The 18,316-nt window shown below is 36.3% G+C and overlaps 1 protein-coding gene across 2 annotated transcripts in view; it reads right to left on the bottom strand.

Moving 5' to 3' along the window:
- IleRS (Isoleucyl-tRNA synthetase) overlaps positions 1-18,316 on the bottom strand; it is a 270,753-nt gene that overhangs the window by 204,931 nt on the left and 47,506 nt on the right. For both annotated transcript variants that reach the window (XM_067150874.2, XM_067150873.2), the window contains exon 2: positions 15,581-15,720. In XM_067150874.2, coding sequence (XP_067006975.2) covers positions 15,581-15,699 — 119 coding nt within the window. In that variant the 5' untranslated portion in view covers positions 15,700-15,720. The remainder of the gene's footprint in view (positions 1-15,580; positions 15,721-18,316) is intronic.

The following is an 18,316-nucleotide window of genomic DNA, read 5'->3' as shown; positions in this document are numbered from 1 at the left end:
AAATTGTTAGTGTTGAACTGTAGAAGTATTGTAGAGAAAGGAATAGAATTGAGTAATTTAAGACATATATTTACCAGATATTGTAATAGGAGTTGAATCATGGCTGAGAAATGATATAATGGATGCAGAAATTTTCACATGGAACTGGAGTGTATACCGCAGAGATAGGACAGGAATGGTGGGAGGGGGAGTATTCATTCTGGTGAAAGAAGAATTTGTAAGCTACGAAAAAGTTAAAGATGACAAACATGAAATTATAGGTGTAAGGCTCATTTCTAAAGATAATGGGCAACTTTATATATTTGGAGTGTACAGACGAGAAAGGGTAGCACTGACACGGATTAAGAATTATTTGATAAGATAACCAGCTATGTAGGAAATGACAAGGAAAGAAATGTGATTGTAGCGGAGATCTGAATTTACCAGATGTCAATTGGGAAGGAAATGCAAACGACAGGAAGCATGACCAACAAATGGCAAATAAGTTAATATGGGAAGGACAGCTGATTCAGAAAGTGATGAACCAACCAGAGGGAAAAATATCCTGGATGTCGTGCTGACAAAACCAGATGAGCTCTATAGAGAAACTGAAGTAATAGATGGTATTAGTGATCATGAAGCTGTTTTTGTTGTAGTTAAAAATGAATGTGATAGAAAGGAAGGTCTTAAAAATAGGACTATTAGGCAGTACCATATGGCTGATACAGCAGGCATAAGGCAGTTTCTAAAAAGTGACTATGATCGGTGGAAAACGGTAAATAAAAATGTAAACAGACTCTGGGATGGGTTTAAAGAAATTGTTGAGGAATGCAAAAACAGGTTTGTACCTTTAAGGGAGGTAAGGAATGATAAAGACCCCCCTTATTATAATAGAGAAATAAAGAGACTAAGGAGGTGCAGACTGGAAAGAAATAGAGTTAGAAATGGCTGTGGAAGTAAGGAGAAATTGAAGGACTTTACTAGAAAATTGAATCTAGCAAAGAAGGCAGCTAAGGATAACATGATGGCAAGCATAATTGGCAGTCATACAAATTTTAGTTTGCCTGCTGCCATTTCTTGATGGATACAGTACTTTTGTATCCATCTCTTAGCACAGGCCAGAGTAAAGTGTAGCTTCCACCAAAGTCCCAGTCTCATCCATGGCTGTGACAATATGGAAGCTGCTGGGGTATGGGTGGTGCTGAGTAATGACATTCAGAGCACGTCTAGTGCATCTGAGTGTTATGAAAGGTGTTGCTCATAGGGTCAGTCGTGCTGCAATAGCACTTTCTGACCCAGTGAGGAAAGCAATGGCAAACTACCTCACTCCTCGTCTTGCCTAGTACGCCTCATTATGGTGCTGCCATTGGTTTTTGCGGTTTCCTTATAACCTCATAACTTTTGGTGGTGCTATTTGAGGATCCAACCAGCCTCTGGGCTGATGACCTAACAGACAGACAGACAAATTTTAGTGAAAAATGGAAGAGTATGTATAGGTATTTTAAGGCAGAAACAAGTTCCAGGAAGGACATTCTAGGAATAATTAATGAACAAGGGGAGTATGTATGTGAGGATCTTCAAAAGGCAGAAGTATTCAATCAGCAGTATGTAAAGATTGTTGGTTACAAGGATAATCTCCAGATAGAGGAGGAGACTAAGGCTAAAGAAGTATTAAAATGTACATATGATAACAATGACATTTACAACAAGATACAAAAGTTGAAAACTAGAAAAGCGGCTGGAATTGATAAGATTTCTGGGGATATACTAAAGACAATGGGTTGGGATATAGTACCATATCTTAAGTACTTATTTGATTATTGTTTGGTTCGAGGAGCTATACCAGATGAATGGAGAGTTGCTATAGTAGCCCCTGTGTAAAAAGGAAAGGGTGATAGACATAAAGCTGAAAATTACAGGCCAGTAAGTTTGACATGCATTGTATGTAAGCTTTGGGAAGGCATTCTTTCTGATTATATTAGACATGTTTGTGAAATTAATAACTGGTTCGATAGAAGGCAGTTCGGTTTTAGGAAAGGTTATTCCACTGAAGCTCAACTTGTAGGATTCCAGCAAGATATAGCAGATATTTTGGATTCAGGAGGTCAAATGGACTGTATCGCGATTGACCTGTCTAAAGTATTTGATAGGGTGGATCATGGGAGACTACTGGCAAAAATGAGTGCAATTGGACTAGACAAAAGAGTGACTGAATGGGTTGCTATATTTCTAGAAAATAGATCTCAGAGAATTAGAGTAGGTGAAGCTTTATCTGACCCTGTAATAATTAAGAGGGGAATTCCTCAAGGCAGTATTATCGGACCTTTATGTTTTCTTATATATATATATAAATGATATGAGTAAAGGAGTGGAATCAGAGGTAAGGCTTTTTGCGGATGATGTTATTCTCTATAGAGTGATAAATAAGTTACAAGATTGTGAGCAACTGCAACGTGACCTCGAAAATGTTGTGAGATGGACAGCAGGCAATGGTATGTTGATAAATGGGGTTAAAAGTCAGGTTGTGAGTTTCACTCATAGGAAAAGTCCTCTCAGTTTTAATTACTGCGTTGATGGGGTGAAACTTCCTTTTGGGGATCATTGTAAGTATCAAGGTGTTAATATAAGGAAAGATCTTCATTGGGGTAATCACATAAATGGGATTGTAAATAAAGGGTACAGAACTCTGCACATGGTTATGAGCGTGTTTAGGGGTTGTAATAAGGAAGTAAAGGAGAGGGCATATAAGTCTCTGGTAAGACCCCAACTAGAGTGTGGTTCCAGTGTATGGGACCCTCACCAGGATTACCTGATTCAAAAACTGGAAAAAATCCAAAGAAAAGCAGCTCGATTTGTTCTGGGTGATTTCCGACAAAAGAGTAGCATTACAAAAATGCTGCAAAGTTTGGGCTGGGTAGAATTGAGAGAAAGAAGGAGGGCTGCTCGACTAAGAGGTATGTAAAAGTTTCAAACAAATTTAAAAACCACCATTCCAATACTTTAAAATCTCTAAGTCTAAGATACAAATACTACATACATGTTAAAATGGGACATGTTTCGCTTAGGCTTTGTAAGCATCTTCAGCCATACTTAATCTAAAGCTAAGTCAGGGCCCTGAACTGGATTTCTCATCTATATATATATATATATATATAAAATAACTTGTCCTGACTGACTGACTGATTCATCATCGCCGAGCCAAAACTACTGGACATAAAGAAATAAAATTTTGGGGATATATTCATATTAAGATGTAGGTGCTCGCTAAGAGAGGATTTTTGGATATTCCTTCGCTAAGGGGGTGAAAAGAGGGGTGAAATTTTAAAATGAGTGTGTCTATATCTCGAAAGTTTAAAAGTTTACAGATGTAAAAATTGGTATTTAGAAACTTCTTTAAAAATAAGGAAACACGTATTTTTTTGTTTTCAGAAAATCCCAATAGGAGGGGTGAAAAGGGGTGAAAATGGGGAAAATGGGTTGAATGCCCTTAATCAGTATACCAGTACTTATATCTCAGAAACTGAAGATATTACAGACCTGAAAATTGGTACTTTTGATCTCTTTTAAAAATAAAGAAACACGTATTTTTTTGTTTTTGGAAAATCCAATTAATGGGAGGGTGAAAAGGGGGTGAATTTTTAAAATGAGTGAATCTATATCTCCAAACTTTTAAAGTTTGCAGATGTAAAAATTGGTATTTAGAATCTTCATTAAACATAAAGAAACACGTATTTTTTTGTTTTCGGAAGATCGCAATAGGAGTGGTGAAAAGGGGTGAAAAAGGGGTTGAATGCCTTTGATGAGGCTACATATATTTCAGAAACTGAAGATAATACAGACCTGAAAATTGGTGTTTGGGATCTTCTTTAAAAATAAAGAAATACGTATTTTTTTGTTTTTGGAAAATCCAATTAATGGGGGGGGGGTGAAAAGGGGGTGATTTTTTAAAATGAGTGTATCTATATCTCAAAACTGTTACAGTTTATAGATGTAAAAATTGGTATTTAGAATCTCTTTAAAAATAAAGAAACACGTATTGTTTTATTTTTGGAAAATCCCAATAGGAAGGGTGTAAAAGGGTGAATAATGTGTTGAATGCCTTTAATGAGGCTACTTATATTTCAGAACCTGAAGATATTACAGACCTGAAAATTGGTATTTGGGATCTACTTTAAATGTAAAGAAACACGTATTTTTTCGTTTTTGGAAAATCCAAATATTGAGGGGTGAAAAGGGGGGTGAATTTTTTAAAATGAATGTGTCTACATCTTAAAACTTTAAAATTTACAGATGTAAAAATTGGTAGTTAGAATCTCTTCTAAAAATAAAGGAACACGTATTTTTTTGTTTCCTGTAAATCCCAATAGGAGGGGTGTAAAAGGGTAAAAAGTGGGTTGAATGCCTTTAATGAAGATACATATATCTCAGAAACGGAAGATATTACAGAACTGAAAATTTGTATATGGGATCTCCTTTAAAAATAAAGAAACACGTATTTTGTTTTTGTTTTTGGAAAATCCTATTAATGGCGGTTAAACAGAAGTGATGACAAATTGGGGTGAATTTTTTGAAAGATTATCTTGGAAACGTAGAATGTTATAGACGTAAAAAGTGGGTATTTGGAATCTCCTGTAAATGTAAAGAAACATAGGTGATTTGTTTTTGGAAACTCCACTTAAGGGGTGAAATTTTAAAATGAGAATTTTTACAGTATATCTAAAAAAAACTTAACATGTTACAGAAGTGAAAAATGGTATTTTTATCTCTATTAAACATAAAGAAACGTGTATTTTTAATTTTCGGAAATACCACTTGGGTGGAGGGTGGGTGAAAGTGACTGAAAATGGTGTTGAATTATTTTAATTAGGCTACTGATGTCTTAAAAATGAAGATGTTACAGACGTGAAATTTGATATTTGCAATCTGCTTTAAAAGTAAAGAAACACGTATTCTCGGAAAATCCAATGAAGCGGGGGGAGGGGGGTGAAAGAATTGAAAAATTAATTTACTTTAATTGTATGAGAATATATACATCTAATAAAAACTAAAGTTGTTACAGACGTGAAAATTCGTATTTGGATCTCCTTTAAAAACAAAGAAAAACGCGTTTTGGGGGGGAAACCATCTTGGGGGGCGGGAGTGTAAAGGAGTTGAATTCCTTTCATGAGGACACATAAATCTAAAAGTGAAGAAGTTAGAGTCGTGATAATTGGTATTTAGAAGACCCTTCACTATTAAAGAAACAAGTATTTTTTGCGGGAAAATTCACTTAGGGGGGAGGGGGGGGAGTAGTTTGAAATGAAGTGACAAAAGTAAATTATATTTATGGGGATACTTATATCTCAAAACTGAAGGTAATAGACGTGAACATTGGTGTTTGGAATCTCCCTTAAACATAAAGAAACACGCCTTCTTTTAATTTTTTTGCGGGGAGGGGGGGGGTTGGCAGTAAAAACTAACGGCGGTGGGGTGTAAAAGGAGGTGAGACCAATTGATTTTACTGTTCTTAATGTACTTATAAGGATCCTCCGTTGCTCAGGCGGCAGCGCGCCGGCCTCTCACAGCTGGGTTCCGTGGTTCAAATCCCGGTCACTCCATGTGACATTCGTGCTGGACAAAACGGAGGCGGGACAGGTTTTTATCCGGATACTCCGGTTTTCCCTGTCATCATTCATCCCAGCAACACATAATAGTAATAATAATAAGAAGAAGAATAAGAATAACATTAATAATAATAATAATAATAATAATGTTCCGGACCGTCGTCAAATATGCGGACCGCGCTGGAAACGGCTCCTGGACGGGTAATGACTAGGAATGCAGTCCGGCCGCGGGTTCAGTGCCGCCAAGGCACCCAATATGACACCACGCCGGATCTCCTGAAGGATTTTATCCAGATTAAAAATGATTATAGGAAAATACGGTATGGCAAAGATTTACGGACCCAACTGACCGGGAAGAATACCTGAGCCTAGCCCGGGAAGTACGAAATTGATTGCTGGAAAGGAATATTGAAAAATGGGAGGAAACGTGCCGTAATCTAATAGAAAACGAGTCAGATCGGGAATTTTGGTGGATTCTCGCTGAAAACGTGTCAGATCGCGAATTTCGGCGGATTATATATCTAAAACAATAAGCATTCAATTATAAATTTCAGTATAATACCGTAGCGAAGCACGGGTATCTTGCTAGTTAAAGTATAATAATACAAAATAAAACAGTCATAAAATCTAGTTTGTGGAAAAACCAATACTTAAATGCAAATAAAATTCAATAATGAACTTGTCATAGTATTATATGTACATGGAATGAATACTAGTGTTCATCTAAAAAAGTACACATTAGTTATTTGTAGAACGAGACAGTCATCATGATCTGACATACATTTGGATTGTACAGATTGCTTGACATTAATGAAACGTGGATTAATTAAAAATGTCGAAAAATAAAACTTCGAGCGTTGTTGACTGAGAATCAGGTACGTAGAATACAGTAGAGTTGTTGACTCCAAGTGGTTGCATAATAAGGTCAAAAGGCGTTTGAAGCATCATTATAGAAGTGTTGCGTCTCCTTCTAGAATAATCTTTGTAATAGATTGTAGTCGCGAGCTGTCTATCGTAGATTCAACATATAGGGTGTTCAATAAAGCCTTCAATGTGGGAGAACGAGACTCATAACATGTAATAAGAGGTATGTTCCAAGCTGTCAGCGGAGAGATGGCGTGGAATGACATTAGTAGACGAATAAGTTTGAGTGGCGTTTATAAAAGTAGGAAAGATCACAATATGAAGATAAAGTTGGAATTCAAGAGGACAAACTGGGGCAAATATTCATTTATAGGAAGGGGAGTTAGGGATTGGAATAACTTACCAAGGGTGATGTTCAATAAATTTCCAATTTCTTTGAAATCATTTAGGAAAAGGCTAGGAAAACAACAGATAGGGAATCTGCCACCTGGGCGACTGCCCTAAATGCTGATCAGTATTGATTGATTGAAGCCCAACACATAGGGGCATTAGCAAGGAACTAATAACAATGATAAAAGCAATATATGGTAACTGCTGCAGCTGTGTGAAGACAACAACAGGTAGATCAGAATGGTTTGGAAATACAATGGGCTAAACCAAGGGAGTGTGCTATCACCTTAATGGGGGTGGATGACATCATAAAAGCAGTATGGGGAAAATTATAGAGGGGAAAGAATAAACATAATGATGTTTGCAGATTATGATGTGATCTGGGCAGAAGATGAGGAGGTACAAAAACAGCTGAATGTACTGAATAGAAGGAATGAGCAATGGGGATTGAGGATAAACGTGGAGAAGAGCAAGACAATGGTGGTGGTTAGAGGAAGTGCAGAAACTGAGCGAGTTGGCCGTGGAGATCAATCTATATATATATAAAATATTACAATTTCAAATATATACTGTATATCATTAGTGGTACTACTAATAAATACTATATAACCTGGGTATTATGAAATTAAATTTCTGATCATTTATGTCTTGAACATTTTAACAGTACCGACTATGATAACAGAGATTATTAATGAAATTCAATTTTTGTTGTGAAGTCCATATCACCGCCAAACCACGCGAAAATAGGTGAACAGAATTTAATGAAAATCAGTACCTCAAGTCAGGAAATAAGGCACTACAGTCTAGGCAATAAATAATTTTATTCATGCTGGATGAAATGGTAGTTTAGAGGAAGACATCTGAAGTTTAATTTTGAAATACCTATGTTATTGGTCCTATTGAAAAGTACTACATAGCAAAATTTACACAGCTATGAGCTTGCAATCGGGAGATAGTGGGTTTGAACCCCACTGTCAGCAGCCCTGAAGATGGTTTTTCGTGATTTCCCTTTTTCACACCAGGCAAATGCTGGGGCTGAACCATAAATAAGGCCACGCTCGCTTCCTTCTCTAGCCCAGAAGACCTATCTGTGTCGGTGTGATATTAAGTCCATTGTAAAAAAAAAAAAAAGAGGAAGAAAGGAATTATCAAAATTGGAGACATGAAACTGGAAATATGAAATAGTAGAACACTTCAAATACTTGGGAAGTGAACTGACAGAAATTAGTAGGAGGATATAACTGGGGAGTGCCTTTTACCAACAGGTAAGGAGACTGGTTGTGGCATCATACACAACCATTAACCCGGCTCAAGGGAGATAGGGTCATCGTCCCTATCCTTCACTTGAGTAATTCTTGTCTGGCGCATCCACGTTGCAGGGGTTGGTACCCTCCACATCAGTAGGCCAGTGTGAAGGAGAGCTAAATTCAGGCAGGGACCCAGTCTCACGGGGTATAATGTGGAAACCATGGCCAGCGTTATGGGTGAAGACCTTAACAGGATCTTAGGCAAAGAAGGAGACCTTCGGAATGGCAAAGGTGGTGGATGAGGCAACCCATCCTCTCTGGGGAAAATTAGGAGATGAAACCACTGCCTTGTGGAGAAGAGGGATCTTCAAAGGCTAAGGGAGTAAACCCCGAAAGAAAATCCTCAGATGCGTTAGGTTTAGCAGGTCAGCAGATGAGGAAATTTGTACTTGCTTTCAACTATAATACAAGCCTCTGATGGAAGTTTAACACATTGTTGTCCGGGAGTGCACTACTCCATTCTTTCGTGTGGAACGGCAACAGAAGCACACCTAGCATGAGAAGTAGGATACATGTAAATGGTTCTAGGACTCTGTTTTCATCCTTATTTGCCCATCCATCAACCTTACTGTCACTACTATCACTGGCATCTTCACTCGTATGATTGTCACCATCAACAGACTCGCCTTAATTGAATGTCACACTTTCACTTCCGCGCATATATTTTGATGTTGACGGACACACATCTTTACAATCACTAATGTTTATACTTTTGCAATCACTAGGGACATCAGATAAACAAACAGCATGCATTTCTCCAAACATTTTGTCATCGTTCAATAATAATAATAATAATAATAATAATAATAATAATAATAATGTTGTTTAAATAAATAAACAAACTTACGGTATTGTAAAGGTGGAATATTGAAACTTAACCTTAAAGTATCGTTCAAGCTGTCGTTGCTATGGTGCTCTATGCTGACAGCTGACAATACACTTGGTCGCACGGTACTGAATGTTATGAAACCACACTTCCTGTGCCGAAAGCATTGTCAAGGAACGAATCTATCTATCCATATTCTGATCAACAAAGACTTTAGTTCGTATACAACATGAAATATTTTGATTAATAAACGGCAGAGAGGATAAAATCACAAAAAAATGAAGCAATGTGAGAAAAAGTTAATTTACGTAGCTGGTCGCCCGCGGACCAATAAGAAACTATGCTAATTAACGTAGTCCATCATTAATGTGTTAAAAATGGAATTGACAAGTCTCTGGCTACAGATCCACAGTAAGATGGTAATGCTGATGTTCATGCAAGTGTTAGATCAGCGAACAAAACCCGATTTGGAACAATAAATATTTTAACAATGAATGGGAAGGAAAATTAATTGATTGACCTACTGGAGAGACGGAAACTCAACATCCTGGGATTCAGTGAAGTAAAATGGAAAGGGAAAGGAATGAAGAAATTAAGAAAGGGGCACACCCTGTACTGGATTAACAGTAAAGAGAAAAGAAATGGAATGGGATTTATAGTGAATCAGAATGTTGAACCAATAGCTGAAGTTGAGTATGTAAATGAAAGAATTATAATAATGCACATACATGTAAACAATGAACTACTGAAGATAGTACAGGTGTATGCTCCACAGACAGGATGTAGTGTGGAAGTAAAAGAAAATTTCCTCAAGGAACTGGAAACACATAATATTGGAGATGGGCTCATGATAATGGAAGATCTGAATGCCCATGTGGGAACTGATAGAATGGGATACGAGAATGTTCTGGGCCCACATGGGTATGGCGATAGAAATGAAGATGGAGAGAAACTGTTGGACTTTTGTATCAGAAATAACCTGATAATAAAGAAAACATGGTTTATGAAGAATAGCTATAAGATCAGCCGACATAGTTGGGATGGAGAGTATGGAACACTGATTTTTAAATAACAGACCGAGAATGGGAAAGATACATCATGAATATGAAGATAATCCCCAGTGGAAGTATTGAAGGTGATCATAGATTATTAATTGTGGAAATGAAACAAGTAAAAATCCCTAAAATTGTACCGAAGAAGAAACCTAAGATCAGGATTCAGGAATTGGAGGAGGATAAAAGAATGGCATTCCAAGATTGTATAAAAAGGAAGTTGCCTAACACAGAAATACAAAGTGGAGAAGAAGAGTGGGACAATTTAAGACAGACATTTGTGGAAGAAGCAATTGAGGTATGCGGGAAAACAATAGCAAAGGTTAAGGGAAAGAAGACACGGTGGTGGACAGACAAAATTTAAAAGAAAGAAATAAAAGAAAGAAACAAGGTGTAGAAAGAAATGGATAGGGAAAAGCAAAAAACGTATCAGAGGGATGAGAATAAGATAGAAAGGTTACATGCGGAATACAAAAGATTGAAACTACAAGTAAAGAGGAGTATCAAGGAAGAAAAAGGAGAAATATTGAGGAGAGCTTACGAACAAAACTGAGCAAGATAGTCAAGGAAATCAGAAAATATTATACAGAGTAATAAAATTGAAAAGAATAAATCAAGAAAAAATCAAGGCATTAGAGAGAGAAGATGGATCCATAAGTACATGACGAAAAGGGGCTTCAGAAGGTGATGGCAAAATATTTTGAAAAACTTTATAATGAGGATGACTGCTCGGAGGAAGAAGGGGATAAGAAAATGGAAATAATAGATGGAGAAAAAAGAAGAGAACCCAATAATATGGTTGGAACTTGAAAGGGCAGTGAAAGCAATGACCAAAGGTAAAGCAAGTGGAAAAGACAAATTCAATGCTGATATGATTAAGGCAGCAGGAAGAAGTGGACTACAGTGGCTATACCGAGCCCTCAATGCCATATGGAAGGATGAAAGGATACCTGAAGATTGGCAGCAAGGAAGCATTGTACCACTGTTCAAAAAAGGAAATAGGAAGAAATGTGAAAATTATAGAAGTATAACCCTATTGTCACATGGGCTAAAAATAATGGAGAAAGTAACAGACAAAAGACTGAGGGATATAATAGAAACACAGAGGAAGAACAATATGGCTTTATTCCGAACAGATCAACAATAGACTTGATATTTACAGTGTGAACGATAATGGAAAAATACCTGGAAAGGAACAAGGAAATCTTCGTATTTTTGGATTTGGAAAAAGCTTATGATACAGTTAAGAGAAAACATGTACGGGAATGCCTACGGAAAAGGACTGTACCAAAAGCATTAACAAGATAAAAATCTTGTATCATTAGAGTAAAAGCAGTGTACAAGTGGGGAGTGGTGACTCTGAAACATTTTATACAAAAAAAGGTCTCAAGCAAGGAAGTGCATTGTCGCCATTATTGTTCATTATATTGATGGATGAAATCATAAAATGTGTAAAACAGAGTATTAGTAGTGATGAAATGAATGCTTTGGTGTTTGCAGATGATGTGGTGATTTGAGGAAAGGGAGAAAATGAAGTACAAAGGAGTCTGGACATTTGGAATGAAAATCTGAAGGAGTTTGTAATGGTAATCAGTAAAAAGAAAACTGTAGTCATGCACTGTGGAAAAGAGAAAAAGAGAAGCCAAGTGAACATAGATGGAGAACGGTTAGAGAATGTAGAACAGTTTACATATCTGGGTAGCATTATTAATGGAAGTAATGAAATCAACCCTGAAATTAATAACAGACTAAGTAAAGGTACAACATTTTATCACCAAGTCAGAGAGCTTTTAGGGGATGACAAAGTACCCAAGAGAACTAAATTAACATTATATAAACAGTATTTCATACCAATTGTATATACAGACTAGAAACGCTGGTAACTAATAAGAGACAAGATAGTAAGATCTAAACAGTACAAATGAAATTTTTAAGAACATCTGTTAAAAACACAAGAGATAGAATCCAAAATATTAAAATATTAAAATCAGAGAAGAGCTAAATACTGTATTGAACTGTTAGTACAGAACATACAGAAAGCAAGACTAAGATGGTTCAGACATGTAAAAAGAACGGGAAAGGAACGGGTAGCAAGAAGAGAATTAGAAAGAGAAGTTAAGGGAAAGAGACCAGTTGGAAGACCGAGAAGAAAGTGGATGGATCAGGAAAAGTGGAAGGACAGAAAGAAGTGGAGAAGGCTTGTTAACCACACCCGGGCGACTGGAATGGGACATTGATGATGATGATGATGATGATTATATTATGGAGATTATATACCTATATATAAAATATGAGTTCTGTCTGTACATTGCTCACAATTTAAAAAGACTGGTATTTCTGTAGCGGTCGTGTCCACAGTAACAAGGAAATGCACTTTTTAATTTCCCATCATCTCTGTCTGTCCGTATGTATGTACGTGCATCACAAGAAAATAGCTGAAGAGAATTTAATGAAAATGTGTGAAAAGTCAGAGAATGAGGCACTACAATCTAGGCTATAAATAATTTTATTCACGCTGTGTGAAATGGTAGGTTAGGGAAGGGCCTAAAATGTAATTTTCAAATATCTATATTATTAGTGGTCCAATCGATAAATACTATATAACTTGGGTTATATGGAATAAAATTTTCGGCCATTTATGTCTTATATATTTTTACAGTACCAGCTATGATAACACGAGATATTCTTGAAATTCAATTTTTGTTGCTTTAAGTCCATATCAACGCCAAACCACGAGAAAATAGGAGAACAGAATTTAATGAAAACCGGTATCTAAAGTCAGGAAATAAGGCACTACAGTCTAGGCTATAAATAATTTTATTCACGCCAGTAGTTTAGAGGAAGGCACCTAAAGTTTAATTTTGAAATACCGGTACCTATGTTATTGGTGCTATCGAAAAGTACTACACAGCAAAAGTTATACAGAATACAATTTTCGATCATTTATATCTAATAGACATATCTGTGTCGGTGCGACGTAAAGCAAATAGCAAAAAAAAAAAAGAATTGATGAATCTAAACTTTTATCGTTTAGTCCATATCAATGCCAAGCATTGCTAACAAGGAAATATTGTTCAATCGTGTTAACTGGTAATGGTTTTTGTCACGATTGTCTTAAGGTGTAAGATCATGTGGTCATTGGTCCATTTCAACGAGAAAAACTGTGAAGATGATTATAAAAAATAAGGAAAAAATCATAAAGGAACAATCACGTGAAGAATAAGACAAGAGGGAGTCATGAAAGAAGGAAGAATTCCCTCTACATTAGATAACCTAATATCACAGGGTTGGGAGAAAACTAAATGTGAATGCCTACAATATCGAATGCTCATAAAACTGATCAACAATAACATTACATTGACCATTAGTTGTGTGATGTGATTTGCCTCTTCTGCTGCCACTCATCTCCAACACATGGGATTGCTCCTGCATCCCAAGTAAAACAGCATGCCTGAATATTGGCAGAAAGTAGTTGGGGAGCTAACTTTGCAATGCTATATGTTTGCCCCATCAACGACAGTTAATACAGCTAATATGGAATAAAGATGTACCACAGAACGTTAAAGAAGTGATGTACAAGGGATATTATGCAGTATTCTCCCCAGAAATTTTCGTCAGCTGGGTGGCAGAAATCAGTAGCCGGGCGGGGAATATTACGTAAAAAGAAGAATATGCTAGAATTTCAACTTATTCCCCTCAGGGTATTAGCAATGATATCAGTCAGGTAAACATTAACTGCAAAATTTAACTATTTTAGTGTTATTACAAACCAGACATAAGAGAGTATTTTAAACTTCTAGTATTCTACTACTCGTTCATAATCATGTAGCACAGGGGCTTACCAGTCGATTGTTGTGGAGTGCCATACGGGTTTGTGACGTCGTGCAGAATCGAGTGCTAACATACGATTACACGTTAATCCGAACACCCTCGCACACTTACTATGCGACAGTCAAGCTAAACATTTGACTTCCTATGTAATTGAGGCAATTATGCTGATAATAATGATTAATCATTTAAATAAACAGTTTTACAGTATGTACATTTTAATTTGGAGCAACGAGTGATTCAAATATGTATGAATATTATGTAACTAGCACTTATCTAGGTTATGTTAGCTGGGCGGCCTGTGTAAACGGCAGGGCCATCAAAAAGGTCCTGGGGAGAACACTGTTATGGATGTACCTATAATGCCATATGCAGCCGAAACCTGGACAATGACTCAGAGAGATGAGAGTGGAGTACAGGCAGCTGAACAGTAATTCCTTATGAGTATGGTACAGAATAGCAGGAGGGACAGAGTCAGAAATGAAGATATATGAAAAGAGCTGAAGGTGCAAAAACTAAATGACAAAAAACTGGAAAAGAGATGGTTTGGACATGTCAAGCAGATAAAAGAAGAAAGACTGCCAAGACAAGCACTGGAAAAGACAGATGACAGGGAAGAGAGGACGAGGAAGACCAAGATTACGATGGATGGACTCTGTGAAGAACAGCATAGGACAACGGAACCTGGAATGGAACACAGTGTTGGTATGAGAAATGATGGAGAGACAGGACAAAGTGGAGAAGAACCATATCTGCTCCCACTCAAGTGTCAGCTGGAAAAGGGAAAATCATGATGATGATGATGATGATGATGATGAGGATGGACTTGTATTTTATACCAGACAGGACAAATAACAGCCTGTCAGGTTCAGTTTAATTATTATCTGTTATAGCATTACAGGAAAATGGATAAGAAGTATTTTCATGAAACTTCGTATTTAAATTTATGGTAAGGGCAAGACGGATTTTAGCTATATGCCGTTGAAAATAATTCAGTAGGAGGGAAGCTGTGGAGAAGGTCTTATGTCTCTCTCTTATAGTTATACAGGAAAATTGCTCATGACAAAATTTATTGAATATCTTATGTACAAACATTTTTGTTCTATGCCATTTTCCAAAAAAGTGAAAATAAGAGAAATATCAGCAGCAGTCTGCAAAGTTATATGGCAAAGAACAGATAACCAGTTTATGTGGGGACTAGCTATAGATATCATCCCAACATGTTTTATAAGCTTTGTAGATCTGCCTGTATTTTTTTTTTGTATATTAACCTCATACTTGGTTTTTACACTCGAATTTTGTGATATGTCTGAATGGGAAGGAGGGTAGTGATGAACGCCTAAAGACACTACATTATATCTGGTGCCGAATCTACAGAAAACTGGCCAAATACATAATTTTGAAATATGTTTAACACTTACAGAGCACTGAATGTTAAGAAGCATTCCGTGGTCGTCAGACTAAAATATTACCAGGCACTTGGAAGATATCACGAGCAAACTACTGCAGCCATCATAAATACGAGATATCTACCATAACATAAGTATAGACATATCAGATAAACTATTTTGGTTAAAATCTGATTTAATTGCATTCTGTGCAGAATGCTAAATAAATGGTTGACAAAAATGTAATCGTGCACATGTGACATGGTTGTCCCATCAATGATGGCTACAACAACTAGTAAATAAGCAAATAACATACATATCATTAACACACTTTATTTTTTACCTTGGTTTTCCTTTGGACTGCTTAAGGCAAGTTTGGAAAACGTCCAGCTTCTTCCAGAGTTCAATTATTTTCTCTTCCTCTTTTGGGAAGTCAATTGTTTCAGGAACTGCTTGCAACATAATTTGCTTTTGTAAGAAAACCTGGAGACAACAAGAACAGATTCATACTAAAATTTTAAAAGTAATGAATAATTGCAATATATTTATGTATATTATTTATTTATCTGAATCAGAAGCATTTTACTTCTATGTAAAATAAATCGTTTTTTTACTAGAACTACAACTACAGGGTGACGACCCAGGAGGAAGGGACAATATTCTAGGATGTGATAGTACTGGTCATTGTGATCAGAAAAGTTCATATGAATATGGGGTCAATATGAGATGGTTGTCGAGATAGCCCTGTTGGATTGTAAACATTGATAACCTGGGAAAATAAGTTTATTGTTTTAATTGCTTTTATATTTCTCTTTCTTTCCACAGCAGTATTAACAAAGATAACAATACACAACTTTTTTGCTTCATGTCTTATCATTTTGTGGTCCAGTGACAATGATTTCACAATAAGTTCCCAAAGATCCCACCATTGACCTCAATGCATTTCACAATAATAACAAAAATTAAGTCAGGTAAATCCCATAAAACTCGTGTTACTTGATCAGCACTCTCTCTCACTTTACTTCATTAACTTTTGACTATCATTTATTTAGGTTAACTTCATGGACACCGTGTTGAACTGCGAATGTTACTTCCCTACCAGCAGTACCTAAGAACATGCCAGCTATTTAGACATATTTTTGTGTACCATCCTTTACTCAACCATTTGACAACTTCGACAGAGGAACCATTCAACATCTTCAAGACAATTACTCAAGAAAGTTTCAACGGGAAGCATTAATGAAACATGTCTGAAATGGTGCATCTTTTCAATACTATATTACATTGCAATGTATCCAAGGATTTTAGGTCTCACTAAGAGACCTATTTCAATTCCATTTTATATTTTATGTTCGTGCACATTGTTCACTCTAGATGCCTTTAATACCTTTTAATGTCATTTGTGTATGTTTGTACATTTGTTTGAGTTATTAGATGTGTTTGCACAGATTTTTTTATTTTTTATGGCTGATGATGGCCACCCAAGGCCGCAAATAGTTCCTCAACTAAAAAAGATAATGTAAACATTATGTAATATAGTATGAAAATGTGGACCATTTCTGACATAATTTTTGTTATTATTGCGATCAACAAATTAATCTAAAAAGCCACCTAATCGACACTTTATTTCTTTTGCCTTTGGCAAACTTAAAAATACATTAACAAACACAGTACATGTTTCGACCACTTAGTGGTCATCTTCAGCTGTATATAAAAAATCTTAGATGATAACATTTAAAAGCAAGCACATTGGATCTTAAAACTATATCCCATGGGAATCCAAAAACTATTGTTCTAGATGCTTTAAATGAATTGGAAGATGGGGGGGGGGGGGGTCGGGGGTAAGGAGATTTATGTGAATGATACTTAAATTACAGTATCGTTTACAATAGTGTTTAAAAAACTTAAATGATGAAAAACATATTTAAAATATTTAAAAGCGTCTATGGTAAAATTCTTTTTGATAAAATTAGGTGGCGTGAATAAAAAGTTCGTGTTTGTAATAATCTTCAGGCATTTGTGAGAAAATAATAAATTAAAATTTGCGTCTGTGGTGCTGTTAAACACTTTGTTTTTAATAAACATTCTTTAAAATATTCTAAAGTGTCTATGGTAAGGCACTTATTCAAAAACACTTGTGTTTGAATGAAAGTTTGTCAGATGCACCAGTCTTCAGGTATTTATTGTTTATATTTAATAACTTCCTTGAGTGATATTCTTGTGGTTAAAAGGCCGTGTTGACTGTTTAACTTCCGAGAATTGCTCTTCGGAATGTGATAAAAGAAATTGTGTTAGTCGTTTAACTTGTTAAAACCCTGTGGTGGCTTCTGTTATACAAAATGGCGATCTGATTCGGGCAGCTTGCCTCGCGATCTGTAACCAGCAGGAGATCATAATATATTAAAATATAACATATGATAAAAGTAAAAAGCTCCGAATTCTAAATAGATAGCGGGAAGATATTTGTATCCGAGATTGCGTGGCCTTGACTTACCTTATCTGGCAAATGTTTAATCCGCGTTGCCTTGGAGAACTGCCTTTGTGCACGACCTAGTGTGATAGCGGTGTGACATGGTCTGATTGTTCGTGGAATATTCCGAAGAAAGGGGAAGTAGAGTTGTGTCGTCATCTAGTACGTCTTGTGAGGGGGGAGGGATTACTGGTTGTGTTTCAGTGACGTCGTGTTCGAGTATTTCATTTGTTTGTCTTGTTTGTTTACTGTTTACCATTTCCACGTATTTACTGAATTGTTCGTATAGGAGGTTTTTTTCGCTCGTTTTGTTTAGATTCCGTTCCCTGTTCTCGAGTTTATCGAGAGTAATGTGGACGTTTTCTAGGTTATTCATTAAACTTCCTTTATTAATCCTATTGATAATTTGGAGATCTTGTCTGATGTTAGTGAAATTGTGATTTGCTTCCTTCATATGAGCTCCCATAGCAGAGTATCTTCTGTATTTCTCTGCATTAACATGTTCCTGATATCTAATTAAAAAGCTCCTCCCAGATTGCCCCACGTATGTTTTTTTGCACTGGGTACATGTCAATCTGTAAATGCCAGATTCCTGGAATTCGTCATCTT

Source organism: Anabrus simplex, chromosome 7 (genome assembly GCF_040414725.1).
Source record: "Anabrus simplex isolate iqAnaSimp1 chromosome 7, ASM4041472v1, whole genome shotgun sequence".
Taxonomy (NCBI): Eukaryota; Metazoa; Arthropoda; class Insecta; order Orthoptera; family Tettigoniidae; genus Anabrus; species Anabrus simplex.
This window is presented reverse-complemented; position numbering and strand designations above follow the sequence as displayed.